Source organism: Haemorhous mexicanus, chromosome 20 (genome assembly GCF_027477595.1).
Source record: "Haemorhous mexicanus isolate bHaeMex1 chromosome 20, bHaeMex1.pri, whole genome shotgun sequence".
Lineage (NCBI taxonomy): Eukaryota > Metazoa > Chordata > Aves > Passeriformes > Fringillidae > Haemorhous > Haemorhous mexicanus.
Genome location: NC_082360.1, coordinates 748,328 through 775,583, shown reverse-complemented (window position 1 = coordinate 775,583; position 27,256 = coordinate 748,328). Strand labels below are relative to the sequence as shown.

Genomic DNA, 27,256 nt, shown 5'->3' with positions numbered 1-27,256 from the left:
TCTCTGCCTGGGGTTTTGTTGTTTCCTCCTGTCTTGTGTTGTCTGTGAGTGGTTTATCCAACGCTGCCATATCCCAAGAGCTGGTCTGGAGAAGGAAATCAGCAATTTCTTTCAGGCTCTGTGTGTGTTGTGCCAGATCTGTCAGACTTGCGAGGGCGGGCCCTCACCTGCCCTGGTGGTGTCTCTGTCACAGCTCTCACCTGGCTTTGGCCCTGCTTTCCCTCTGCCCACAGCACACCCAGCACTGCTCTGGCAGGTGGGAACCAGGCTGTCCTGGTGCTCTCTGTCCCCTCTTGGCTGGCACAAATCCATTCTTCTCTTCGGGGCTCAGTTTCCCCCGGCTGGCCCTTGGGCACTGCCCCTTTGTCATGGTTTGGAGGCTGCAGGTCACCCTCAGTGGTCTCCTTCAGGGTGCAGCTGTTGGCTGGAGCTTGGACCCAGGCTCTGAGCCTGAGAGCCGTGGAGGAAGATGAAGAGGATGGAGTTCTGCAGGAAGCAGAGGCAGGGAGCTCCTGAGTACCCCGTGGGACCCCAGCGTGGTTTGGATGGGAAGGACTTGAAATCCCATCCAGTGCCACCCTGCCCTGGGCAGGGACACCTTCTGCTGGCCCAGCTTGCTGCAAGCCCCAGTGTCCAACCTGGAACATTCCCAGGGATCCAGAGCTTCTCTTCTTCACCTGGGACAGTCCTGCAGCTGTGGGGGCTGTCCCCTGGATCCAGAGAGCATTTCCCTGTCTTTGTGCTCCCAGGGAGGGCACAGGAGACAGGAGCTTGGTGGGGAGAAAGGCCCAGAGCTCCAGCTCCAGCCAGGGCTCTGTGCCCATCCTCACCACTCAGAGCTGGGGGAGAGGCTGGAGGCTGGGGCTCCTCTGGAGCTGTCCTCGTGCTCTGCTGCAGAAAACCCTTGAAGCCTTGCCAAGGGCAGCCCAGGCTGTGCCTGGTCAGTTTTCCTGGAGAGATGTTTCACCTCGGGGCTGTCAGAGAGGGCAGGGGCAGGCAGGGCTGGTTTGATGTGCTCGGTTCTCAAGGCAGGGTTGTGAGTTACTGCTGATGTCAGATTGGCAGTGGAGCTGTAGGCAGGGCTGCTCCAGCTGCAACCAAGGAAAGGTTTTGGAGAGGAGTTCCAAACCCGTGCATGCCTGCAGCTCTGTGGACACTGGGAATGCTCCTGGAGCTGTTCCTCAGCAGCAGCCTCCAGACCTGGAGCAGGATTTCACTGCCAGCTCTGGAGCAGCCCCGTGGATCTTCAGTGACAGCCAGAGAGCAACGTGGGCTTTGTTCAGCCCGACCACGGGCCTGGGCTCCTGAATAAAACTGCCACTTCTGGGCTCCTGATTAAAACTGCCACTTCTGGAGGGAATTAGGGCTTTGTTTGAATTCCCAGGACATGCAGGAGGGACGTGGAACTCATCCTGGTCAGCATTCCCCAGCACTTTGTTCTGACCCAGGATTTCAGAGGCTTTTCTGACCTGCTGGGCCCTCCAGCACATTTTTCCTGAGAGCTCCTGGGAAGGGTGGAAACAGCAGGACTTGTTCCTTGTGCTGGCCAGCCAAGGGGTTCTCAGCCTTGCCCTTTAGGTAGCATTTAAAGTGTCGTGTGGCTGAGGAATTTTATTAAAAAGCAGTGGATTTGGCAGCGCTCTGCTGTGTGCAGGGAAGCTTTTCTGTCTCCCTGCCCCACTAAAGAAGAAGGAAGGATAAAATACGAGAGACGCCGGGGTTTGGCTCCCAGCAGCAGTGGAGGAGCCAACCTGGAGTGGCTTCTCCAAGCAAAGATCTTCCTGGAATGTGCCCAGAGACATCCCAGCCTTGGCCTTCGCTGCCACCTCCTCCATCTCTGCCCTGGAGGACGTGCTCAGGCGTTCAGCTGCTTCCAGATCAGCATCCCAGTGCTGGGGCAGGCCTGGTGTGTGCCCCAGGCACTTGGATGTCCCGGCGCCCTGGGAGCAATCCCCAGCTCCTGCAGGAGAGCAGGGATCATCCTGGAATGCTGCTGGGCACTTTCCCACTCCCTGGTTCCTGGGCTGAGCTGGGTGTGTGGGTGGCTCCTCTCCCACACTGCCTGCCGGGACCAGGGGGGAAAACCTCTCCAGGTCCAGCCCTCCGTGGGAAAGCCTCATCCCCCCTTCCCAGAGGCACCGTGTCACCTCTGGACGAGTGGCCACCTGCACTCTGGGAAGGCCATTTGCCCCTGGGAGCAGAGGGCTGCCACTTGTGACCCGTTTGTCCCTGCAATAAAGATCTGACATTTCCGCCCCCGGCGTGGTTTTGGGTTCGTAAATTCCCAGCCCTGCTGAAGGCTCGGGTCAGCTGGGCTGACCCCAGCACTTGGCAGCACCTTTTGCCTGGAGTTTTGTCCCTGGAAGTGTTTTGGTGCCTCAGTTCCCCCCAGCTCCAGTTCTCTTTGCTGTTGGTGCCACCAGCCCTTGCCTGGCCACCAACGCTGGCCCTGCTGATCCTGGATGGGGCAGGGGGAGCTGAGGGAGCCCTGCAGGGTGGGCAGGGGGAGCTGAGGGAGCCCTGAGCCCTGCAGGGTGGGCAGGGTGAGCTGGCAGAGCCCTGCAGGGTGGGCAGGGGGAGCTGAGGGAGCCCTGAGCCCTGCAGGGTAGGCAGGGGGAGCTGAGGGAGCCCTGCAGGGTGGGCAGGGGGAGCTGAGGGAGCCCTGAGCCCTGTTGGGTGGGCAGGGGGAGCTGGCAGAGCCCTGCAGGGTGGGCAGGGGGAGCTGGCAGAGCCCTGCAGGGTAGGCAGGGGGAGCTGATGGAGCCCTGCAGGGTGGGCAGGGGGAGCTGAGGGAGCCCTGAGCCCTGCAGGGTGGGCAGGGGGAGCTGGCAGAGCCCTGAGCCCTGCAGGGTGGGCAGGGGGAGCTGGCAGAGCCCTGAGCCCTGCAGGGTGGGCAGGGGGAGCTGGCAGAGCCCTGAGCCCTGCAGGGTGGGCAGGGGGAGCTGAGGGAGCCCTGAGCCGTGCAGGGTGGGCAGGGGGAGCTGGCAGAGCCCTGAGCCCTGCAGGGTGGGCAGGGGGAGCTGAGGGAGCCCTGCAGGGTGGGCAGGGGGAGCTGAGGGAGCCCTGAGCCCTGCAGGGTGGGCAGGGGGAGCTGGCAGAGCCCTGAGCCCTGTGGGGTGGGCAGGGGGAGCTGGCAGAGCCCTGCAGGGTGGGCAGGGCAGGAAGGGCCAGCACTGCTCAGCAGCCCCTGGACGGGACAGAAGCGGGGCCAGAGGGGGCTGGCAGCTGTCCTGACTCCAGGCTTTGGCTGTCCCCACCTGTCCCCAGCTCTGGGTGGGGTCCCACAGGTTTTGGCTCTGTCCCACTGCAGGGCACAGCTGAGCCCACAGGGACTGCTGGGGACCCCCCTGCCACCCACCCACGGTGACCCCTCTGTCCCCAAGGCCACTGGCCACTGCCTGGGGGTGCTGGGCGGGGACAAGGCTGGGACTGCCCGTCCAAAACAGCTGTGCCACCTCAGCCCTGCCGAGGGGCCGCTGGCACAGCCAGGCGTGGAGGGGACTCCGTCATTTCCTTGCCCAGGTCCTTGTCCCACAGGCTCACTGAGCAATGGGGTGGGAAAAAGCAGAAATTCCTGGAGATTTTTACAGTTTACAAGAGTTTATTCAACTGGTTTCTGACTTTAGTTCTACCGAGGGGGTGCTGAACAGTTACAAGCTCCTTCGGGTCAATTACAGCCAATCTAACGAACAAACAAACAAAAGGGGGAAAAAAAGGGAAAAAAAAGAAACAACTCGGAAAAACAATAAGAAAATCCACAACTTTTTCACGTGTCATTAAATATATTCATATATAATAACCATAATATATTAGTATGCATTGTAAAGAAACATTGCCCAAAGCAGTCTGCCATGGTCATAACTAAACAACATTTACAGTTCAAGATATTAACAGAAATAATAAAAAAAAACCCAAAAAACAAAATAACCCCAAAAGGAACACAGGTTTGTGAGGGGGTGAGGCAGGGGCGGGAGGGGCACGGACACACGGACAAACAGAAACGAGACCAAGCCACTTCTGTGGGGTGCTACGCTCGGTGATGATTGTTTTGGCATTTCAGCTGCTCTCCAGAGCCTCCCTGAAGGCACCACAGCCCCTTCCCCGCCGCCCTGGGGGTGCCACTCCTGTCCCCAGGCGCTGGTGGCCCTGGCTGGGTCCGTGCTGGTCAGAAGGGGCTCGGTGCCCCAGAGGTGCCCCCCGGCTGGGCAGGTGCTGAGGGGGCATCGTGCCCCTCTGGGGGAGCAGCAGGGGTGTTCTCCTGGAGGTGTTCTCCTCAAGGTGTCCTCCTGGGGGTGTTCTCCTGGAGGTGTCCCCTGGAGGTGTCCCCTGGAGGTGTTCTCCTGGGGGTGTTCTCCTGGGGGTGTCCTAGAGCAGGGCTGGCTGCAGGGAGGAGCTGCCCCTCTGGAGCCCGAAATGGGGCTGCAGTGCCCTCCCAGCAGAGGCTGCAGTGCCCTCCCTGCCCGGGCTGCAGTGCCCTCCCTGCCCGGGCTGCAGTGCCCTCCCAGCCCAGGCTGCAGTGCCCTCCCAGCTGAGGCTGCAGTGCCCTCCCTGCCCAGGCTGCAGTGCCCTCCCAGCCCGGGCTGCAGTGCCCTCCCAGCCCAGGCTGCAGTGCCCTCCCAGCCCGGGCTGCAGTGCCCTCCCAGCCCGGGCTGCAGTGCCCTCCCAGCAGAGGCTGCAGTGCCCTCCCAGCCCGGGCTGCAGTGCCCTCCCAGCAGAAGCTGCAGTGCCCTCCCTGCCCAGGCTGCAGTGCCCTCCCTGCCCAGGCTGCAGTGCCCTCCCAGCCCAGGCTGCAGTGCCCTCCCTGCCCAGGCTGCAGTGCCCTCCCAGCCCGGGCTGCAGTGCCCTCCCTGCCCAGGCTGCAGTGCCCTCCCTGCCCAGGCTGCAGTGCCCTCCCAGCCCGGGCTGCAGTGCCCTCCCAGCCCGGGCTGCAGTGCCCTCCCAGCCCGGGCTGCAGTGCCCTCCCAGCCCAGGCTGCAGTGCTCTCCCAGCTGAGGCTGCAGTGCCCTCCCTGCCCGGGCTGCAGTGCCCTCCCAGCCCGGGCTGCAGTGCCCTCCCAGCCCAGGCTGCAGTGCTCTCCCAGCTGAGGCTGCAGTGCCCTCCCAGCAGAAGCTGCTCCAGCTGCACCAGTTCCAGCAGCAGCTCCAGCAGGTCAGGGTTACTGGGAGCACATGAAGGGCCCTGGGGCCGTGGATGCAGTGAGGGGTTGGTTTGCCTGGGCTGATGGAAAGCACAGAACTCCAGCAGGGATGGAGGGACAGGCCTGGGGACGTCCCTCCTGTGCCAGCATCCAGGCTGCTGTGCCAGCTCATTCCCCTCGGAGCCCCCAGGCTGTGCCAGTGCCTGCGGGGGTCTGGCCGTGGGATCAGGGGCTGGGGGCCTTCTGCAGCCTCCAGGAGCAGTGGGAGCAGGGAAGGGGCTGGAGGGGGTTTGGGGTGTCCAGGCTGTGCTGTGCTTGACCAGGGTGGAAACTGGGAGTGAGCCTTGGGTGTCCAGGTGTGCTGTGGGCAGTTCCCCAGGTGCCCTGGCCTTTCCTTCCTGCTCTCCAGGTGGAGAACTGGCTTTGGGTTGGATTCTGTCACCTTTAGGCACCATTTGAAGGCTGGGGACGTCCCAGCTGCCTGGGGATGTGCTGTCCCCAGCTTTGGAGCTCCCTGGCAGCAGCTGATGGTGACTGCAGCATCCAAGCCCCCTTTTGGGGCTTTAAGCCTCCATTTGGACACCTGAGGTCAGATTTTATCCCACAGGACATGGTGGCTTCACTTCCTTGGCTGCAAAACCCCCAGCTCTCCTTGAGCTCCAAGATAAGGAAAACCAAGTCCAGTTTGGGAAAGGGGAGGAAACACAGACTTGGTGGGGGGAGATGCTTGATGTCCAGGGTGGGATTTTTCTCCTAATACCCAGATTAATTTGGGGGGCCTTGTGGTGGCAGGGGAGGCTCAGCAGAGCTGGGTCCCTCCGGGTGGTGTCTCCAGCAGCCCTGGAGCCTCCTCTTTGCACCTATTTACATGGCTGCCCTGCTTTATGGTGGTTTATGTCATTATATAAATATTGTCAATTGCTATAAAACAAGGCAAAACCACTGGAAAATGTCATAAAAGAGATGTTTCCAAGTTTCCTAAAAGGAAAAATAGCAGGGAGGTTTTGCTTTTCATAGCGACTAATGTTTGCTTCTCCTCCAGGTACCATCCTGCCCTCCCTGCCTTCCTGCCCAGCCATTCCTGCTCTCCCTGGATGAGGTGGAACTGGAAATCCCCATTCCCCGGGGGCTGCTGTGCCAGGGGAGCCGCCTGGCACGGGGGGAGCAGCTCCCAATCCAGTCCTGCCCTCAGGGTGCCCCAGGGGAGGATGCTCCCGTCTGAGCAGAGGCAGCCTCCACTGTGCTCAGTGCATTAACGACTGGAAATTAGGAATTTTAACGTGGCTGGGTGCCCCCTGAGCAGAGGGAGGAGAGCTCCAGGGGGGTCACACCTTGCTCCTGGCTGAGACCCCTTCCCTGTGTGGGCTCTGGCCTGGCCAGGCCTCAGAGCTCTGCACTGGCCCCCTGCCCATGGGGACAGTCCCTGGCAGCCTCTGCTCCCCACTTTGTCTCCAAGACCTCCACGGGGATGTCAGGGGCTGCAGCTCCAGAGGGAGCGAGGGCAGAGCTGCTCTGGCTTTGGGAGTGAAACCAGTGGCCAGCCAGGACCCTGGTGTCCCCTCAGGGATTTTCTGCCACCTGAGGGTTCCTGGTGTGCTGACAGCAGCAGAGGGGAGGAGGTTCAGGGCTGGCCCCAGTGGAGATTCAGGGACTGAGACTGGCAGGACCTTCCAGGGCACTGTGGGGACTGGATGCCAACTCATTTTTTGTCAGGTGTTTCCTTGGGGATCCTGGTTATCAACTCCCTGCCTGTAAGCGGGTGGCTGGAGGGGGACAGGGCACCCTGTGGGCTCACACTCCTTCCATGTGCTGGGGGCAGCACCCTCAGGGCCGGGGGCTGAGCACGGAGCCATTCCCAGAGTTATGCACAGCAGGAAGTCACCCACCAGCATTGTCCCCTCTTGGCTGTGCCTACAGTGGACCCAGAGCATCATCACAGCTGGAGACCTCGTGGTGGCCACGGCTGTGGGATACCAAAGCCCCCCAGGACCCCGCGCGCCGATCCTCGGGTCTGTCCTCAGCAAAAGTCTCGGTTTAGTTTCCTCTACAAGAGCTCTCTCAGTCAGCCTAAGTTGCAAATATGTGGTTTGGGGACGGGGAGTTAATTTCCAGCGGTGCTGTGGATTAGTTCCTTACGGGGTGGATGTGCCCATGCCGTGCTTTGGAGGCAGCAGATGTTGGCAGCTGGAAGGCAGTTTGGTGTCTCTGAGTTCTTCAGCAACGGGGCAGGAGGGAGCTGGGGGGCCCCAGGTGCTGCACGCCTGCACCCCACTCGTGGGCTCTGTCTGTGTGTGCAGTTGGGTTTTCTTGGGTTTCCTTGGTCCCTGTTGGTCCCTGTTGGGTCCTGTTGGGTCCTGTTGGGTCCTGTTGGGTCCTGTTGGGTCCTGTTGAGTTCTGTTGAGTTTTGTTGGGTCCTGTTGGGTCCTGTTGGGTCCTGTTGGGTCCTGTTGAGTTCTGTTGGGTCCTGTTGGGTCCTGTTGAGTTCTGTTGGGTCCTGTTGGGTCCTGTTGAGTTCTGTTGAGTTTTGTTGAGTTTTGTTGGGTCCTGTTGAGTTCTGTTGAGTTTTGTTGAGTTTTGTTGGGTCCTGTTGGGTTCTGTTGGGTCCTGTTGGGTCCTGTTGGGTTCTGTTGAGTTTTGTTGGGTCCTGTTGGGTCCTGTTGAGTTCTGTTGGGTCCCATTGGGTGCTGCTGGGTCCTGTTGGGTCCTGTTGGGTTTTGTCTCCCCTGGAATGGGAGGTGCAAGCCCAGCACCCCCAGCCGTGGTCGCTGCCCCCCGTCCCCCCCAGCCCGCCCTGGCAGCCGGTCCCTGCCCGCCCCAGCTCTACACAAAGCAGCATGCACAGTCAGTCTCTCCCTCTCCTCCTCCTCCTTTAGGCTTTCTTACACTTCCCCTTCTTCTCCCGCTGCTGGAACTTCCGCAGCCGCCGGGCCCACGTGTCCCGCCACTGGATCACCAGGCTGGTTTTGTCCGCAATGATGCCGCTCTGGTCGGGAGAGTCCTCGTTGTTGCCCAGCAGCAAATACTTCTTCATGGGCTTGATTTTGGGGCACTTGCAGGCGATGTCCTTGGAGTGGATCCACAGGGTCTGGTCGCCGCGCCGGATGCGGTTGCTGCCCTGCTTGTAGACGGAGATGATGTTCACCGTGAACTTCCACCAGTCCGCGTTCTTCTCGGCTTTCAGGACGTGGATCTGGACAGCTGGAGAAAAACAACACACAGGCAAGAGAGGAGAAGGTGTCACTGCTGGGCTGGTGGGCAGAAATGAGCTTCAGGCCTTACCTAACGGGCTGTGGGAGGAGGAGGGATTTTGCAGCAGCCAGGGCTGGTGGATGCCCAGAGTGCTGTCCCCTGCAGCAGCCAGGGCTGGTGGATGCCCCAGAGTGCTGTCCCCTGCAGCAGCCAGGGCTGGGGATGCCCCAGAGTGCTGTCCCCTGCAGCAGCCAGGGCTGGTGGGTGCCCCAGAGTGCTGTCCCCTGCAGCAGCCAGGGCTGGGGATGCCCCAGAGTGCTGTCCCCTGCAGCAGCCAGGGCTGGTGGGTGCCCCAGAGTGCTGTCCCCTGCAGCAGCCAGGGCTGGTGGATGCCCCAGAGTGCTGTCCCCTGCAGCAGCCAGGGCTGGTGGATGCCCCAGAGTGCTGTCCCCTGCAGCAGCCAGGGCTGGGGATGCCCCAGAGTGCTGTCCCCTGCAGCAGCCAGGGCTGGGGATGCCCCGAGTGCTGTCCCCTGCAGCAGCCAGGGCTGGGGATGCCCCAGAGTGCTGTCCCCTGCAGCAGCCAGGGCTGGTGGATGCCCCAGAGTGCTGTCCCCTGCAGCAGCCAGGGCTGGTGGATGCCCCAGAGTGCTGTCCCCTGCAGCAGCCAGGGCTGGTGGATGCCCCAGAGTGCTGTCCCCTGCAGCAGCCAGGGCTGGGGATGCCCCAGAGTGCTGTCCCCAGGCCACCCCCCAAGAACAGGAGCAGCCAGTGCTGCATCTGAGGGCCCAGCAGAGCTTCCAAGAGCACCACAGGCTTGGGAGATGCTCCCCAGCTCTGCGCCTGGCAGAGTCACTGAAACATCTCTGCAAGGGCTGGATGGCAGCTCTGGGCTCCAAGGAGATGTCCTGGTGTCCTGGCAGAGCTCTGGGACACCTCCAGCTCCCACAGCCAGAAGCAGGTGGGAGGACAGCCCTGATCCCTGCACAAGGTGGTGCTGGTGAGGATGATGATGGTGATGGTGATGATGATGATGCTTTCCAAGCCCATGGCTGATGCTGTGTAACCTCCTCTGTAGCCATGGACTGAGGAAACCTCAGCCCTTGCTCTTTCCTGGGACAGGGCTCAAAGTCATCTCCCAGGAAATGCCTTCCCCAGGCAGGGCCTGCCCAGCCCTCCTGGGTTGGTTTGCCAGCTGTGGGTGAGGAATCCCCACCAGCAGGGACCCAGGGAAGTCCCAGGTGAGGGTGGCCTGGCTGGGAGAGCAGGCAGGGGCCAGGCCCGGCACAGGCTGGTGCAGCAGCAGCACCTCAAAGAGCTTTTTTAGCCAAATCACTGAGCTTTTCCCTTTTCCCCACTGTTCCCTCCATGCCCTGGGAGCTGTAAAGCCCTGCCCATTCACCTGCCCATTCACCTGCCTGGCTGAGCCCCAGTGGGGCCAATCCTGTTTGTATAAATTAACAGAGGGAGAAGAAGCTCCCAGAAACCTCAGGGAAAACTCTGCCTTGGAACAGTCCAGTTTTCCCCCCTGGGCTGGTGGTGGAGGAGCATCCCCCTGTCTCTAAAACCAAGTGATTCCAGGCTCTGGGAGGAAGCAGAGCTCTGCAGCCCAGCACAGCTTTTTAACACGTTGCAAAATATATGGGGTATTTTTTTTTCAGAGCGTGTCATGGAGGCCAGATGCTTTCATTAAAAAAAAAGGGAAAAGGAAAAAAAACAACCCTAAGCTCTGACCATGTATTTCCCTGTCTGGTGTGAAGGTAACAAAATGTGAAGAGTAGCCAACTTTTATTTTTTGGAAACAAATCTTTCCAAAAAAGCTTAAACCTTTGACCTGCCTGGGTCCACGCTGACAAAATGGAGAAAATGAATGAAAAGGAACTGGAGAGAGGTGGTTACAGGAAACTCTGCTCTAAAACACACAGTCTGTATTTTTTTTTATGTCAAGGCCCCTGTCTCTTATTTTTTCCCTTTTTATTAATGAAGTGGAAGGAGTGAAAGCTTTGAGGAAGGCTTGGCTGGGGCAGGCACAGCTGCCTGCCCTGACAGCCGGATTTCTGCCCGCAGCCTCACATCCAGGACGCTCAGCTCCTCCTGGGCTGGGGCTTGGAGCCCGGCTCCAGGGGTGTTTGCCTGGCTGGTTCAGTGCTGAGGTGGGACCAGCATCTCCCAGGGGACACCGGACATGCAGAGAGGCAGAAATGGGCCAGGATGAGTTTTTGGAAGCACCTAAGCTGGATTTAAAGACTCCTTTCCCATGAAGGAGGTTTCAGTCCCTTCCTGATTTGGGGCTCTGGCTCAGCTGTGCCCCCCAGTCCACAGCTGGCTTTGGGGCTTGGTGCTGCCCTTCAGCTGCCCTCTGCTGGGACAGAGCTGGGCTTTGTGCTGAGCTAACTGCTGAACCCCTGCTCAGGCCTGGCCCTGCACCCTGGCAAAACCCTGGGGCAGCAGAGGGAGGGAGGTGATAGGGGATGATGGTTCCTCCTGCGATGGTGCTGCCCTTGCTGTGGTGTCCTGGAGCAGGAGAACAAAATCAAAGGAGCTGCAGCTCCCACGGCTCCAGCTGGGGCTGGTGACACTGGTTTCAGTGGGATGGGCTCTGGCCCAGGCTGGTGACACTGGTTTCAGTGGGATGGGCTCTGGCCCAGGCTGGTGACACTGGTTTCAGCAAAGAGGGGATCCAGCCCAGCTCCTGATCCCACCTGTGCTCCTCCCTGACCTTTGCAAACTCTGAGCAGCCAAACCCTGGGGGCAATCTGGGGCTCCTGCATCCCAGGCATTCCCAGAGATGCAGAGATTTTTCTCCAGGTTCATTTCCCTGCAGCCTGCTCTGCTCCCCAGGGAGCTCTCAGGCAGCAAAGGGGCCTGGGGAGCAGGGGGACAGCAGGGGGACAGCAGGGGGACAGCAGGGGGACAGCAGGGGGACAGCAGGGTCCTGGTGAGGGCAGGGCTGCCCCAGGAACCACATCCCACCTGACACTGACACTCCTGAACCACAAATCCCACCTGGATGTGCCTTCCAGCCCTCACCACACTTTGGTGCTCTGCCAGGGTGACAGAGTGGTCCCCGGGCTGGGGGAGGGGAGGGAGGGTCCCTGGTCCCCTCCTGCATCCCCAGAGCTCAGGGATGCTCCTGGCTCCCCGAGGCCTGGCTGGGAGCCTGCAGCCACAAGAAAGGCCCAGAGGCTGGAAGCTGGAGATGAAAGCCCAGGGGGGGATGGTTTGATGTTAATAAAAACAAAACCCAGCCCAAAGCCTCCAAACAACGTTTGAGGGCAGCTGCTGAAGGCTGAAAGCAAAGCAGTGCCTTGCAGCATTCAGAGATCGTGACTCAGGGCCCCAGACTCCTGAGGCTGCCATGAAAACAGGGAGGCTGGGGAAAACCTAATTATTTAATTACTTTTTAAGTTTACATCTGGGGTTTGTGATAAATCTCCTGAGTTCAAGGCTTCCCCTGCTGAGGCTGACTCAGGGCTGGGCTGCAGGGCCAGTCCTGCTGTGGAACCCTGGAACATCCCACACATCCCATCCCTGTCTGGGGGAGGCTGGGCACCCTCCTGGGCTGGCCCCTGGACGGAGCCCCAGGAGGGGCAGTGGGACAGAGCACCTGGAGGTATTTAACATGGCCAGGTGGGAGGGCGTGCTGGGGACAGCGGTGGCAGGCCCAGATGTCCCAGTGCAAGAGGGTTCTCCACAGGCTTGGCTCCCCTCTCACTGCACAGTGGAGTGGAGTCCATGTGGATTCCATTCCAACCAGCAGCAAAAGGTGACCCCGACACCATCTGGGTTTGGGAATGTAAAGGGCTGGCTCCTCGCTGGAGCAAAGTGTTAAAATGTGATTTTTTTTTCCCCCCCTTTTTTCAGTTTTTAATTTATTTGGCGGCGGCTTTGCCTCGCTCTGGTTGCCAATTTCCTCCTGGTTTAATATTGGAGATTTATGATCCCTAATCCCTGGGTGTGCCCTGCTGCTGGGGACCCTCACTGCCCCGGCTCTCTCCTCAGCACGTGGCTCCAGCAGGGATTGCTCAGCCCCAGGAATGAGATTTCTCCACCTTCCCAGCAGTGCAAGGGGCTCTGAGTTCTGGGGCTGGTGCTTCCCCCCGCCCTGGGTTTTTTTGGGGATTCGGGTTTTTCTCCCCCTCCCTCCCTCTTTTCAAGTTGCCTTTTGAAAACACATTTTGCTTTTTTCCAGCGGCCCCTGCCAAGCTCCTCTCGACAAAGGGGGTGACTAAGAGAAGGCTCCGCTGAAGGAAGGATTTTTTTACTTTTTTTTTCCAAGAAAGGGCAAAGTGAGCAGATGATCTCACCTTTCGGATGAGGATTCTGTTCCTCAGCCCCGTTCCCTGCCCAGTGCTGGGATGGGGATGCAGGGCCAGCGTGGGACCACAGTGCTGGTACAAGACTGTTCCAGAATCATCCGTGCAGGACCAGCCCTGCTGCAGCACAGGCGGCTCAGCATCAGGGGCTAGATGGAGATTTAAAAGCTCCAGGTTTCCTTCACCAGAGTCACACCCCGCAGAGAGCTGGAACATCCCAAAATCGGGCAGAAGATGTGGCACAGGATGTTCGCATCTCACCTGGATCAGCATCACCTGCTCTCATCAGAGAACCCTGGGAATCTCCACCCTCGGCGGGTTCAGCTGGAATCCCTTCTGCTTCCCCGGGATTTAAGTGCCCCCACCTCAGCAAACCCCTCTTCTCTCCCTGCTTTTCTGGGAGCTGAGCGGCCCTGCGCTCCCCCACGCAGCCAAAAAATCCCAGAAAAAGCTTTTCTGCCCCTGCTCCTGCCTCCCCCTCCCGAACCTCCCGCCTGCCCTCCCCCCCGTCCTGTCGCACTCCAAATATTTGCACCCAAACCCATCTCGCGGGGAAAAAGCCCAAATTAAAATAAAAAGGAAAAAAACCCACAAACCCGACAAAAACAAACAGATACGAAAAATAAATAAGGGAAAATATCCCCTTTGAAAGGCTGAATGAAGCGGGGAGCTAAAAAGCCCCATTGAGGAGCGGGCGGATGATAGCTCCGATTGAGCCCGCGGGAGAAGGAACTCTGCTCTAGCTAATTAGGGCCTTTTAGGACATTCAGCCCAGCGATGCCAGCAGAACGGTGAGGAAAAGAGCCTCCTAATTGGCTTCCTGCTGGGGTGTCAGTCCCAAAGTCTTTATTATCCCTCCCTGCACCTTTTCAACCCTTTCTTCCCTCCCTGGCCCTGGTGAAAGCCTGGGCTGCCCCGGCATCGCTCACCCCGCTGCCTCTCCAGCACGGTTTGTTCTCAAAAAAGCGAATTGCCGAGGCTGTGGGGCTGGCTGGGGCTGGGGGGGACCCTTCCATGGCCAGGAGGGTCGGGGGGGAGCACCCCAGTGCCAGCACTGGGACAGTGTCCCCACACCTGAGCCAGCCCCAGCACACGGCTCTGGCTCCCTGCTGAAGGTGCAGGAGCGAGGCTGAGCGAGAAGAGAAGGGAAAAGCTCACTGCAGCTCCCCTGATCCCTGCTCCAGGGGCACCTCGTCCCTGTTCACTGGGATCTCCTGCCTGAGACACCTCCTGAGCCACCCACACCTCCCCAGGGTCTGCTGCAGCCCACAGGGCAGCCCTAAACAGATCCGGGTGTGAGTGTCACCCAAACCTCCAACAGATCCGGGTGTGAGTGTCACCCAAACCCTAAACAGATCCGGGTGTGAGTGTCACCCAAACCCTAAACAGATCCGGGTGTGAGTGTCACCCAGAATTCCAACAGAACCAGGTGTGAGTGTCACCCAAACCTCCAACAGAACCGGTGTGTGTCACCCAAAATTCCAACAGAACCGGGTGTGAGTGTCACCCAAACCCTAAACAGATCCGGGTGTGAGTGTCACCCAAACCCTAAACAGATCCGGGTGTGAGTGTCACCCAAACCTCCAACAGATCCAGGTGTGAATGTCACCCAGAATTCCAACAGATCCGGGTGTGAGTGTCACCCAAACCTCCAACAGATCTGGGTGTGAGTGTCACCCAGAATTCCAACAGATCTGGGAGTGAGTGTCACCCAAACCTCCAACAGATCCAGGTGTGAGTGTCACCCAGAATTCCAACAGATCCAGGTGTGAGTGTCACCCAGAATTCCAACAGATCTGGGTGTGAGTGTCACCCAGAATTCCAACAGAACCGGGTGTGAGTGTCACCCAAACCTCCAACAGAACCGGGTGTGAGTGTCACCCAGAATTCCAACAGATCCGGGTGTGAGTGTCACCCAAAATTCCAACAGATCTGGGAGTGAGTGTCACCCAAACCTCCAACAGAACCGGGTGTGTCACCCAAAATTCCAACAGCTCCAGGTATGTCACCCAAAATTCCAACAGGTCTGGGTGTGTCACCCAAACCTCCAAGAGATCCGAATGTGTGTGACCCAAACCTCCATCACTCAAACCTCCAACAGACCCGAGTGTGAGCTGTCCCAGGGCTCGCTGCCCTCTGAAGTTTCCTGGGAATTATGGGGGGATTGGATGCAGGTGACAGGGAACTGCTTGCTGCTCATCCCCACAACAAAAAATATTATAATATCTGTAAATATTCAAAAGCTGTGGCATGTGAGCGCACGTGAGAGGGGACGTGGTGTCATCATAACCCCGAAGACACTGGAAAACCCTTGGAAGGTGTGAGTCTCCTGCAGATGCTGGGACAGCCCCCAGATGAGGGTCGGCACTCGGGTGTGCTCATGCCAGGTGACGCAGGGCACCGCTGCCCAGGCTGCCCCTCCACACCTGGCAAGGTTGGGCATTCCCAACGGCACAAAGCCAGCCCGGCTGTGGCGGGGTGGCCCTGGGGACACCCCCGTGGGGACACGTCTGCCCTGGATCCCCGTGGCACCGGGGACACTCACCATAGTCCTTCTTACAGTACTTCTTCATGTTGATCTTCAGCTTCCCCTTGGAGGCTTTGCAGTACGAGTCACAATCTGCGCGGAGAGAGGGGGAGGGCAAGAAAACATTAACAAAACAAATTAGCCTTCAAAAGCAGAAAGCGCTGGGGGAAGGGGAGCGCTCCGAGCTGCGGGCTGCCGTGAATAAGCAGCGTGCCCGTGATATCCATCTGCCGGGCCCCGCTCGGCTCGGCGGCGGGGCCATTGAGAAGCCCTTTCCTTTCTAAAGAAAGTGCTCACAAAGGAGCCCGGCCTCCTCCGCCTCCCCCGGCCCGGCTTCCCCGGCCGCCTCTGTCTTCCTGGGAGACCCGGGGGCCTCCCTTATTGTGCCACCCAGAGCTTTTGAGAGCCACACAAATTCCCGCTGTTCCGCAGCTCCCACTGGAGCCGCCCGGAGCCCACAGAGGCCCCATTGTCACCCCTAACCCGGGCCGGTGTCAGCCTTTGGCATTCATTGCGAGAGATTCGGGCTGGGGTCACCCCGCCACAATGCGGGTCACGGGGGAAATTAGCAGCCCATGAAGCATTAGCAAAGCCTTTTGGTGTCCACTCTACTGAAGTGTGCAAATAAAATACCCCAGGAGGAACATTTCATTTCTAATGGGCCCCCACGGCTGGGACACGCTGCCCTGGCCCGGGCGGCCAGCAGGAGCCTGGCACGGCCCCATGGCACTGCCAGCACTGCTGGGCATGGCCCCATGGCACTGCCACTGCTGCTGGGCACGGCCCCATGGCACTGCCACCACTGCTGGGCACGGCCCCATGGCACTGCCACCACTGCTGGGCACGGCCCCATGGCACTGCCACCTCAGCTGGGCATGGCCCCATGGCACTGCCACTGCTGCTGGGCACAGCCCCATGGCGCTGCCACCACTGCTGGGCACGGCCCCATGGCACTGCCAGCACTGCTGGGCACAGCCCCATGGCACTGCCACTGCTGCTGGGCACGGCCCCATGGCACTGCCACTGCTGCTGGGCACGGCCCCATGGCACTGCCAGCACTGCTGGGCACAGCCCCATGGCACTGCCACTGCTGCTGGGCACGGCCCCATGGCACTGCCACCACTGCTGGGCACAGCCCCATGGCACTGCCACCACTGCTGGGCACAGCCCCATGGCACTGCCACCATAGCTGGGCACGGCCCCATGGCACTGCCACCACAGCTGGGCACGGCCCCATGGCACTGCCACCTCAGCTGGGCATGGCCCCATGGCGCTGCCACCACTGCTGGGCATGGCCCCATGGCACTGCCACCGCTGCTGGGCATGGCCCCATGGCACTGCCACCACTGCTGGGCACGGCCCCATGGCACTGCCAGCACTCCTGGGCATGGCCCCATGGCACTGCCACCACTGCTGGGCATGGCCCCATGGCACTGCCACCACTGCTGGGCATGGCCCCATGGCACTGCCACCACTGCTGGGCACGGCCCCATGGCGCTGCCACCACTGCTGGGCATGGCCCCATGGCACTGCCACCACAGCTGGGCATGGCCCCATGGCACTGCCAGCACTGCTGGGCACGGCCCCATGGCACTGCCACCACAGCTGGGCATGGCCCCATGGCACTGCCAGCACTGCTGGGCACAGCCCCATGGCACTGCCACCACTGCTGGGCATGGCCCCATGGCACTGCCACCACTGCTGGGCACGGCCCCATGGCACTGCCAGCACTCCTGGGCACGGCCCCATGGCACTGCCACCACTGCTGGGCATGGCCCCATGGCGCTGCCACTGCTGCTGGGCACAGCCCCATGGCACTGCCACCACAGCTGGGCACAGGCCATGGGCCACTGGTAGGGCCCTGGAGCCTGCAGGGACACCGAGCCCTGCCCTGGGAGCTGCTGGCCCTGCAGTGGGTGGGCAGTGCCCTCTGGCCACCGCTGGGCACGGGCCCATGGCACCAGGGCAGTGTCAGTGTGGCTGCAGAGGGGCTGTGCCATGCCAGCTGCCAGGCCCGGGGTGAGCTCGTGGACATGCTGCCCGTGCCCATCCACAGCTCCTCAGCACCCACGGGTGCCAGAGAGGCCCCCAGCACCGTGGAATGCCCTGAGCGAGGCAGAAGGGACAGGGCTGCCTGCAGCAGGAGCCCTTGGCACAGGCACAGCCCTTGCCACCTTCCCCAGCCTCTGCTGGGGCACAGGTGGGGAACCTGCTGAGGTAGCCCAGGGGGCTGTGGGGAAGGTGGCAATGCTGCTGGCATGCCATGGCAGCTCACACCGGGTGCCAAGACCATGAGGAACCCCCTCAGCACCAGCCCCTGTGACCCCTGTGTGCCCCAGCCCCTCTCATGGGGCCATGCAGAGTCCCCAGCTCAGCCCCACGGCTCCCTGCTGCTCCTGCTCCTCAGGAGAGACCCTCAGGCACACCAGGCTTCCAGCTCTTCCAGCGTGACCCAGCCAGGCCCAAACACAGACCCAAACCCAAACCCAAACCCAAACCCAAACCCAAACCCAAACCCTGTGGTCTTACCCCTGCCAGAGCCCCAGCTGAGATCTGTGCCCAGCTACAGCTTGGCCACAGCCCTCCAAACCCTGGTGGCTGAGGGCTTCCAGCCACTCGTGCCTCCCATCTGTTTTTCTCATGTAACACTTCTGAACAGCAAATAAAACCTGAAATGCCCTGAGAAAGGAGTGGATATTCCATCAGAACTGTAGTTGAGTGGACGGAGATGCACGAGAGAGCCCCAGCCATGCCCATGTCCAGGATGCCACCACACAGAGGGACGTGGCTCCCTGGTGTCACTGAGCTCAGGGGACAGAAACATTCCTGATCCAATGCTCTGGTCAGATGTCCCTGAACATTGAAGGAGGGGTCTCTGAGGGAACTGAATGTCTGTGCAGTGACCTAAGAGCCCGGGAGGCTTCCCCTGAGCTTTTTGGGGAGCAGGGACAGCCAGGCCATCGGCTGCTCCGCCAGGCTGCTGGCACCACCCTGCCCAGCCCAGGCTGCTGATTTCCTCAGGACACCGGTGTGGTTGTGACAAAGCTGCTGATGGTTCTCCCTGGCACAGGAGTCCTGGAGCTCTGTGGATGTTCACTGCTGCTGTCACACCTCAGCGCCGGGCAGAACAAGAGGTGACACAAGGACAGGTGGGCAGGGACAAGCCTGGAAGCTCTGGCTGCACATCCCTCCTGCCCTGGCCAAACCCAGGACATGCTGGCCAGAGGCTGGCCCAGAGCACCGGGGTGGGCAGCAGCTCCCACCTGCACATTCGTGGCTCAGCCCTGAGGGATCTCCAGCAGCCAGGCTGGCAGAGCACAGCTGCAGCACACCCTCCTGCAGCCCCACTGCTGCTGGGATCCAGTCCAAGAAACAGCAGAGACACCATTGCTCTGGACTCCAGGCCAGAATCCTCACAAAAACAACCCCAAGTCACCTCAGCAACCTGTCCCCACAGAAACACCCCTGACACAGCCGAGCTCCCCATCCCTGCACCATGGTAACTCCACTCTACCTGAGATTACAGACCTGCTGGGAATCCACCCGGGGCTGCCTGGCAGCCAGGGGGGCTGCGGGGTGGTGGGACAGCTGCCCCCACACCCTGCAGGACAGCACCCATGTGGCAGCACCCACAGCCTCTGCTCCTCCCAGGGTGACAACCTGGGGCTCAGGACACCCAGTCCAGCCAGGGCTGGCCTGCTTTGCCTGCACACCCCTGTCCCTGTCCCTGTGCCTGTCCCTGTCCCTCTCCTGGTTCCCCAGCCCCAGGGGCTGTGCCAGAGCCCCAGCTGGTTTGAATTGGGCCGGCCTGGGCAGAGCCAGCTGCTGTAAATCACCGGGAATGCCCAGCTGCCAGTGCTGCTTTCCTGGGTGGGGGATCTGCCCCGCTTCATTTCCTTTGTCTCCCTCGTGGAGGGCTCCTCTGCCTCCTGGGTGACTTGGAGATCCTCTGGGGCCTCTCTGGGAGGGGAAATGGGCTTGCTGAGCCAGGCATTGAGCTCTGTGGGTGTGTGTGGGTGGTGCTGCGAGGCCACTCTGCCTTCGGGACAGTGCACAGAGGGGATGCTGCAGGATGTGCCAGGGACAGACCCTGCTCTCCTCACCAGGGGCTCTGCTGCAGTCTGGGCTCTGGGGAAGCTTTGCTGAGCTGCTGCTCCTCGCTGGGGAAGGGATGGGAGGAGAAGGTGGGTGTGGAGCTCTGAGACTCGTGGGTGTGCACAGGAGACACACGATGTGAGACTCTTGCACGATCTGTCCCCAAATGTTTATGTGACAAACCTCAGGAGTGCCAAGGCCTGTGCTGCCTGGCTGTGCCAGAGGCTCCCTGTCCTGCAGGTCCCTCTCTCCCCTCTCCATGAGGCTGCAGAGGATCGGCCTGGGACAGCCTGCCCGTGGGAGGAGAGGCCAGAGCCCAGCCACAAAGCAGGCTGAGCATTCCCAGAGCTGCCTGAGGGACACCCCTCTGCTATGGGGGGTCAGTGTCCAGCAGGTCCTGCAGGAGGGGCCCAGATCCCTGTCCCACTGTGTCACAAGTGTCCCCTGCTCAGGGAGCAGAGCAGGGCTTGGTGCTCACCCTGCTGCTGTCCTGCCCATTCTCCTGGCCCTGCCCTGCCAGACCCGGGACCTCCTGAGCCCCTCTGAGCCCGTGTCCAGCCCAGCCACCCCTGTGAAGCACCCAGCCCCCTGTGCAGAACAAACCCGTGGGGACATCCCAGCCCCTGCTCCCAGCCCTTTCCTCTGGCCTTGCTCAGCTGCACAAATATTCCAGAGCAAATCCCGGTTCCAGAGCCGCGAGCCCAAGCACAGCCAGCCCTGGGTGGGTTTTGGGTCAGCCCTGGGGGGGTTTTGGGTCAGCCCTGGGTGGGTTTTGGGTCAGCCTGGGTGGGTTTTTGGCCAGCCCTGGGTGGGATTTGGGTCAGCCCTGGGTGGGATTTGGGTCAGCCCTGGGTGGGTTTTGGGTCAGCCCTGGGGGGGTTTTGGGTCAGCCCTGGGGGGGTTTTGGGTCAGCCCTGGGGGGGTTTTGGGTCAGCCTGGGTGGGTTTTGGGTCAGCCCTGCATCCCGCCTGCCCCGGGCTGGGGGAGCAGCAGCTCCCCGCGCTGAGCAGAGCAGGAGGGGGCGGGAGAGGCCGCTGGAGCCGCAGGCTCGCAGGGGGAGCAGGTGGCGGGCGGCTGCTTCGTGTCGCTCGCAGCTCAGTAAAAAGTGTCAGCACAGCCTTCAGCAGCTTTGCAGCTCAGCCCATCCCCTTGATAGAGCTAATTCTCTGGCTGGGCAGAGACTTTTCACAGCTAAACACCTTCTTTGTTTTGCTTAATTTCTTTCTTTCTTTTTTCTTTTTTCTTTGCAGAAAGTTGAATTTTTTTTCTGTTTAAACATCTTCGGTTTGGGGGTTGCCTGGGGTTGCTGTGATGAGGCTGAGAGCTGCGGTGCTGAGTGCCCATCCCGTGATTTGTTGGTGGATCCCGCTCTGCCCGGGGCGCTGATGCTGCCGGGGCTGGGCAGGAGGGAGGTGCTGGCAGCAGAGCTGCGGGTGCTGAGTGCTGCTGCAGGGAGACCCTGCATGCACCAGGCGCCTCTTGCGGCACTCGCAGCTCCAGGCTCAGCTCGGAGCTGCTGCGAGAGCCACATGTCGGGAGCGGAAATTAAAGGCCCCTTGATTCTGACATGATAGAGCGATTAAAGCCACATTTCTTGGCCTGGGTACCTAACTGGAAATGCAGATATAAGGCTTAGATCCCCAAGGGGATTCAGATTTCTAATCCAAATTTATGCAGCTAAATTCCTATTGATTTCCCCCAGGTAGGGCCCTAAATCCCTTTGTGGGCTGCCATCCAAAGTGGAGGTGTTGTGGCTTAGGAGGGAGCCCCGGCCCTGACAGCCTGAGCCCAGCACTGGGGTGAGGGGCATCTTCCTGCCCTCCCTGCCAGGGCTGTGCTCTTGGGGGGCTCTGCAGGTGGGGTCTGGCTGCCCCCATCTCCTGCTGCTGCTGGTGGGGATGTGCAGCCAGACTGAGCCACTCAATGCAGGTGCAGCCCCAAATATCAAGTCCTAAATCTGTGATTCCCTTACCAGAGAGGGCAGGATGAGAACACGGGAGTGGGGTCTGCCTGGGGTCCCAGACACCCCTAGAGTGGGGCAGGGCAGACCAGCAGGGCTGGCTTGGTTTGCTGCAATGCAAGGGGAGGCTGTGGTGAACAGCTTTTGGGTTCCTGCCCTTTTCTCTCCCTCCCCAGAGCTCCTCTGTGCATGAGCTGCCCCTCACGATGGGGGTGAGCAGCAGTGACCATGGGGGACACGGCAGCTTCCAGCTCCCCTCTGGCTCGGGCCAAATCTGGGCTAAACTTCTCCACAGGCAGCCCTGAACCTGCACATTGCTGCATCCTCCAGCCTGGGGCCTGGAGGAAAAGCCCCTGGAGCAAAAAGGGGGTGCCTGGGGGGCTGCCCTTGGGGAGGGCAGGGGCAGTAACGCCATGTGTCTGTTTTGGGGCCGAGTGTAGGCTCAGAGCTGGGTGTTCAGAATGTTCCCCTGGGCATGAAAACCTTTCTGTGAGCTCCCCAGAGCAGCCCAAAGGCAGTTGGGAGCCACATTCCCAAGGGACACGGGATAAAATGCTATCCAGCCCCGGGGCAGGAGAGGATGGCCCTGTAGCAGTGGTGGCAGGGATGCCTTTGGCTCTCAGAGCTCTGGAGGTTCCCCAGATGACCACGAGCTCCTGCTTCACTTCCCACAGCACTGAGGCTGCCCCTTGCTTCCATCCCAAAGAATTATTTTACCATGTCCCCCATCAGTCCCAGGAATGACTGCTGGAGTCATTTGGAGAGCTCCAGCCCTGCACACTCCAAGCTGCTGGCTCTGGGCCTGTGCTGAGCACACGGCCTGGGGAAGGAGGGCGTGCTCTGCAGGAGCCCTGTGCTCTCCCAGGGAGCAGGGATGGGCTCATCCCCGTGGGACAAGTGCAGGGACTGCAGCCTCTGGCTCACAGTGATCCTGAGGGATCACTGCTGTAATTTAATTTGTGCAGGACTCCACTGGGAGTCTTTGTCTCGGAGCTGGCTGCTTTAATGTAAAGAAGCTTTAATAAAATAGCAAAGCTAAGGCAGAGAATCCTTCCCAGGTTATTCATTTCAGCAGTGGCCTCGCTTGTCCTGTGCTTTGCTGCACCCTTGTCTGGCCACTGAGTGGACAGGGGCCTGTTATCACTAAACTGGCTCTGTTATCACTAAACTGGCTCTGTTATCACTAAACTGGCTCTGCTATCACTAACTGGCTCTTCTCCTCTCACCTGGCTGTGACCCTGCAGTCCTGCACGAAGCCTTTTGCAATTATCATGTGCAAATTAATGCCCTTCCTGCCCGGGCAGCTGCAGGACAGCTGGTGTCCCCAGCAGGGTGGCCTTGGCCGTTCCTCCAGCATGGCCAGGAGCTGGAGCAGGGAGCCACATCCCTTCCAGGCCATGGGCCTGGGATCAGCTGGGGCTGGGCTGCTCCAGCCGTGCCTGCTGTGTTTTCTGGGGCATGGTCCCCGGGTGTGAAGCAGTCTCAGCCTGTGGACAGGGATTCCAGGGCCCAGAGGGTCTGTGCCCAGACTTGGTGCCCAGCGAGCCTCTGGCACTGGGTGGTGTTTACCCGAGTGGCCGTGGTCTGTCCTTGGTCACCTCCCAGCAGGGAGCAGCAGTCCCCAGGAGCTGGCAGGGGCTTGTCCCCCCAGCTGAGGGGGGGCTGTGACCAGTGTGCCAAGGCAGAGGCACCTGCTGAGCATCAGAGCATCCTCTGCTCTCCAAAGCGGGTGAGGAGCCCTTGGCACCAGCCCAGGAGTGCGGGGGCACCGAGGCCAGCCCTGCCCTGTGCCGGGCACAGCCCCCATGGCACAGAGCCGTGCCACTCCCCGGCAGGGCAGGGAAAGCGGGAGGAGTAATTTCCACTCGTATTCATTTGTTTGTTTTGGTGCTTTGCAGACCCAAACCTTCCCCTGGGACCCCGCTGCCATCCCTGGCAATGGATACACAAAACCTTTCCTGCGGGATGCCACCTTGGGAGCACCTTGGGAGCATCCCGAGCCCTGCCTGCAGCGGCTCCTCAGAGCCAGCGTGTCCCCAGAATGCCCCGTGCCAGTCTGGACCTCGCTGCCTGTGCTGCGGGAGGATGCCGAGCTCCCGGGCAGGCAGAGCCGGGAGCGCCGATCCCAGCGGATAACGGCCATTAACCTCTCCCTTGGAACAAGAAGGTGCAAATGAGCCCACAGTAGTCTCCTTTCTTCTGGCTGAGCAAGATTGATTGAAAAACAAATTGGCGCAAATAAAGCATGTAATTAGATTAAAGCCTCTCGCCTGGAGCGGCTGGAAAGCGGCAGAGAGGGATTCCCGGGAGCCCGCAGCCCCTTCCCACCTCCGCAGCCCCTTCCACCTCCGCAGCCCCTTCCAGCTCCACAGCCCCTTCCCACCTCCGCAGCCCCTTCCAGCTCCGCAGCCCCTTCCCACCTCCGCAGCCCCTTCCAGCTCCACAGCCCCTTCCCACCTCCGCAGCCCCTTCCAGCTCCACAGCCCCTTCCCACCTCCACAGCCCCTTCCCACCTCCGCAACCCCTTCCAGCTCCGCAGCCCCTTCCAGCTCCGCATCCCCTTCCCACCTCCGCAACCCCTTCCCACCTCCGCAGCCCCTTCCACCTCCGCAGCCCCTTCCCACCTCCGCAACCCCTTCCCACCTCCGCAGCCTCTTCCCACCTCCGCAACCCCTTCCCACCTCCGCAGCCTCTTCCCACCTCCGCAGCCCCTTCCAGCTCCGCGGCCCCAGCGCGCCCTGGGGCCGCCAGCCACGGTGGTCCAGCGGGACCAGCAGCTCCAGGATGTGACCAGGCTGTCCCCCCCACATCCCGGCAATGTCCTCGCAGGCCCCGGTCCCGGCTGGGGTGCCTTTGGTCCCTCCCTGGCAGCGCTGGGCACGGGCACCACCGCAGGCACCCCCCAGCGCCAATGGGGGTTCCCTCCCTGCCCCCGGAGCTGCCTGGGCCGCTTTGGGGATGGGGATGAACGGCCTGAGGGGTTTTGGTGGCTCAGGACAGGCGTGGCCTCAGCAGCACATCCCAATGTTCCCGGGTCTAACGGGAGCAGGAGGTGGCTGCTGGGGACAGTCCAGCTGTGCCGGACACCCGCTGGAAACGCCGCACTGGAAAAGCCTGCACTGGGAACGCTGCACTGGAAAACGAGCACTGAACTGGAAAACACCTCACTGGAAAACTCCGCACCAACACGGGCTTTTACAGCTCTTCCACACCACGCTGCTCCCTCCTCAGCCCTCTCCCGGGGCTGGCTGCACGTTTCCTATCCCTTCCCGCAGGATTTAACCGGTGTTGAGCCCCAGGACACGCTGGGGACAGGGGGTACAGGTCCAGGGGTGCCCTGCCAAGAGCCACTGCCAATACTGAAATACATTCCTAGGAAAACGTCTGTCCTCGGCAGCCGAGCACCCCACAAATCCCTGCCTGACAGCAGCTCCCAGCCCGGGGGAAAATCACAGTTTTCTGTGATTTTTTTTGGGGAGAGATGCAGAAACAGGGAGCTGGTGCTGGGACAAGAGCCTCGGGTCTCCAGGGGGAACCAGCCTCTGGAAAGGGCCCAGGATGGGGAGAGGGAGCTTGTCAGTCCTGACTCTGGAGCTCGAGGCTTGCCTGTGGTGGGATGTGGGGATAAAGGGTTGCAGGGATTAAGGGATATGGGGATGAAAGAATAAGGGGGTGGAGGAATGAAGGGGTTTGGGTGGAGGGAGTGGGGTGCAGGGATGTGGGGCTGGAGGGATGCAGGGGTGGAGGAATGGATGGATGTGGGGCTGCAGGAAGCCTGGCACTGGGATGATGAGAGCACAGTGCCGTTGTGTATGAAGCTCATCTGCATCTCAGCAGTTTTGGGGGGTTGTTTTAGGTTTTTTCCTTCAGACTTTCTGAGCTCTTTTGAAGCGACCAGGAGCTCCCTCACTTGAAGCCCCTCTCCAGTATTGTGCTCCCAGCCATTCACCGGGATCACCATGAGAAACCTTTCAGAGGGAGCTGGATGCTGCTGATCAATCCATCACTCAATCAATCACACAGCCAATCCATCACCTCGCTTACAGCTGGGACAAGGCGGAGAAAGGCCGGGCAGGGCTGAATGAATTCCTCCTTTGGATGGGTACAAAGCTGAGCCCAGATTTACCCCGGGGTGAATGAAATGAGGATTTCCCCTCCCGCCTGCGCCGCAGGGAGCGGGGCAGGGCTTTGTTCCCAGGCTCGGGATGCTCCCGGCTCTCCGCAGGGCTGTCACTGCCCCACAGCCGAGGCTCGGGCTTTTCTCCCTGCCAGTGCTGAAACGAGCTCCAGCTCCTCAGGGAGGGCAGCTTCCCTGTTCCCGGTTCTTGGGGGAGGATTCAGGCTAAAATGTGGGTACCACAGCACACAGCCAGCTCTGCCCCGGGTCTCCTCTGCCCTCTGGGAAAGCTGCAGCCTGCAGCCAGAGCTGCTCTGGGTCTGGGGAGGCCAGGGATCCCTCAGAGCTTCCTTTTCCCTTTCCTGCACTTACATCCAGCCTCTTCCCCACCAGCCAGGAACAAAAGGGCCCAAAATGACATTTGGAAGGGCCAGATCTGGTTTTGAAACTGCAGAGGTTGATTTCCAGGGGAAAACCATGGGGAGCTGCATCAATCCAATCACCTGGTTTTATTTAAGCCCCCGGGCTGAAATCATCCATTCCAGATAATCATTCCCCAGAAAATCTGGATTTGATTCAGATAAGACAAGGACTGACTGGCAGGTTTGTAAACCTTTGTAAACCCCCCCACTGCTATTTTTGTTTGCCCTTTCACTGTGGTCTCTTCTGTCTGAGAGGGACCAAAAAAGCACCAGAAAACTGCTCTTGCCTGGCAGCAGAAATGAGGAGCAGCCCCTCCTCTTCCTCCAGTTTCCCGGCATGGGAGAGCATGGATGCATTTCATCTAAACAATCCACTTTTGGCCTGTTTTCCCAAACTGATTGGGACCCCTGAGAGGAAAGCAGAGCCAGGCAGGACCCCCCACACCAGAGCTGACATTGTCCCACCCCTCGTTCCAAGGCCAGCTTGGCCCCTGCTCCTCTGCAGTGGGTGATGCTCCCTCAGCTCTTGGCCACAGGAAATGGGGCAGCACCTCTCCCACAACTGCCTGCACTCAAAGTCTCCCTCTAATTGCTTTTCCCATCTTGTTTCCAAACCCTTTTTCTCCCATAGCATGGGAGCTCTGGCTCACAGACACTGATTTAGGGATTTGTGAAAAACCCCACAGGTTTCAGCAGGGTGGGGGTGGGAGCTGAGAGATGCCAAGACACAGCACTGCTGGATGCTCCCTGTTGAGGAAAAGGGATGAAATATGGAGGGTTCAAGCTCCTTGGACAAAGCAGTGCTTAAAATCTCCAAAACAAAATCCCAGTGAGAAGAATTATGATGGGATTCTGGGCCTGATGGATTGCTCAGCTTGGCTCGGCCTTTGCTGGGCTTTCACTGGGAGAAGGCTCCTGGTGGGATGCCCTGATCTCTGGTCATCCCTCTGGGCAGGGAATGGGGACATCTGGCCCTCCAGGGATCCCCAAGGCACTGTGCAGGCATTTCCCATCCCTCCAGGACCATGGATAACCTGCTCCAGCCTCCAGCCAGGGCTCCTGAGCCAAGGAAGGGCTCTGACCCTGCTGGGATGTGCTCAGTTATCAGCTTTATGGAGGTGTATGTTCTCAGTTATCAGCTGGGCTTTAGACCCCCGAGCAGCCCCCCTCCCAGGGCAGGCTGCAGGGGTGCTGCTGTGTTTGCACGGGGTGAAACCTGTCCCTTCAATCAGTCCCTTCAGTCAGTCCCACAGACCCCCTGGGATCAACGCTGGGGACTGAAGATTCCAGAACTGCCCCCTGCTCCTGAGCCTGGGTGACACCCCCTGCCACAGGCTGCAGCTCAGGGATCAATCCAAGGTGACAGCTGTCACCTTTAGTCCTTACTCCTTAATTTCTGAACTCTCCTGCACTGCTGAGACAAAAGTAAACAGTTTTTACACCTCCTGTCCTTCAGAGCTGGGGCTCAAATACCCCGGGAAGCTCCAGGCAGCA

At 60.3% G+C, this 27,256-nt stretch overlaps 1 protein-coding gene across 1 annotated transcript in view; it reads right to left on the bottom strand.

Moving 5' to 3' along the window:
- Positions 1–7,932: 7,932 nt before the first annotated feature.
- The window catches only part of NTN1 (netrin 1), an 83,082-nt gene continuing 63,758 nt past the window's right edge, over positions 7,933–27,256 (bottom strand). The window contains exons 5-6 of the mRNA XM_059864072.1: positions 15,187–15,261; positions 7,933–8,335 (exon numbers count right to left, since the gene is read on the bottom strand). Coding sequence (XP_059720055.1) covers positions 8,007–8,335; positions 15,187–15,261 — 404 coding nt within the window. The 3' untranslated portion in view covers positions 7,933–8,006. The remainder of the gene's footprint in view (positions 8,336–15,186; positions 15,262–27,256) is intronic.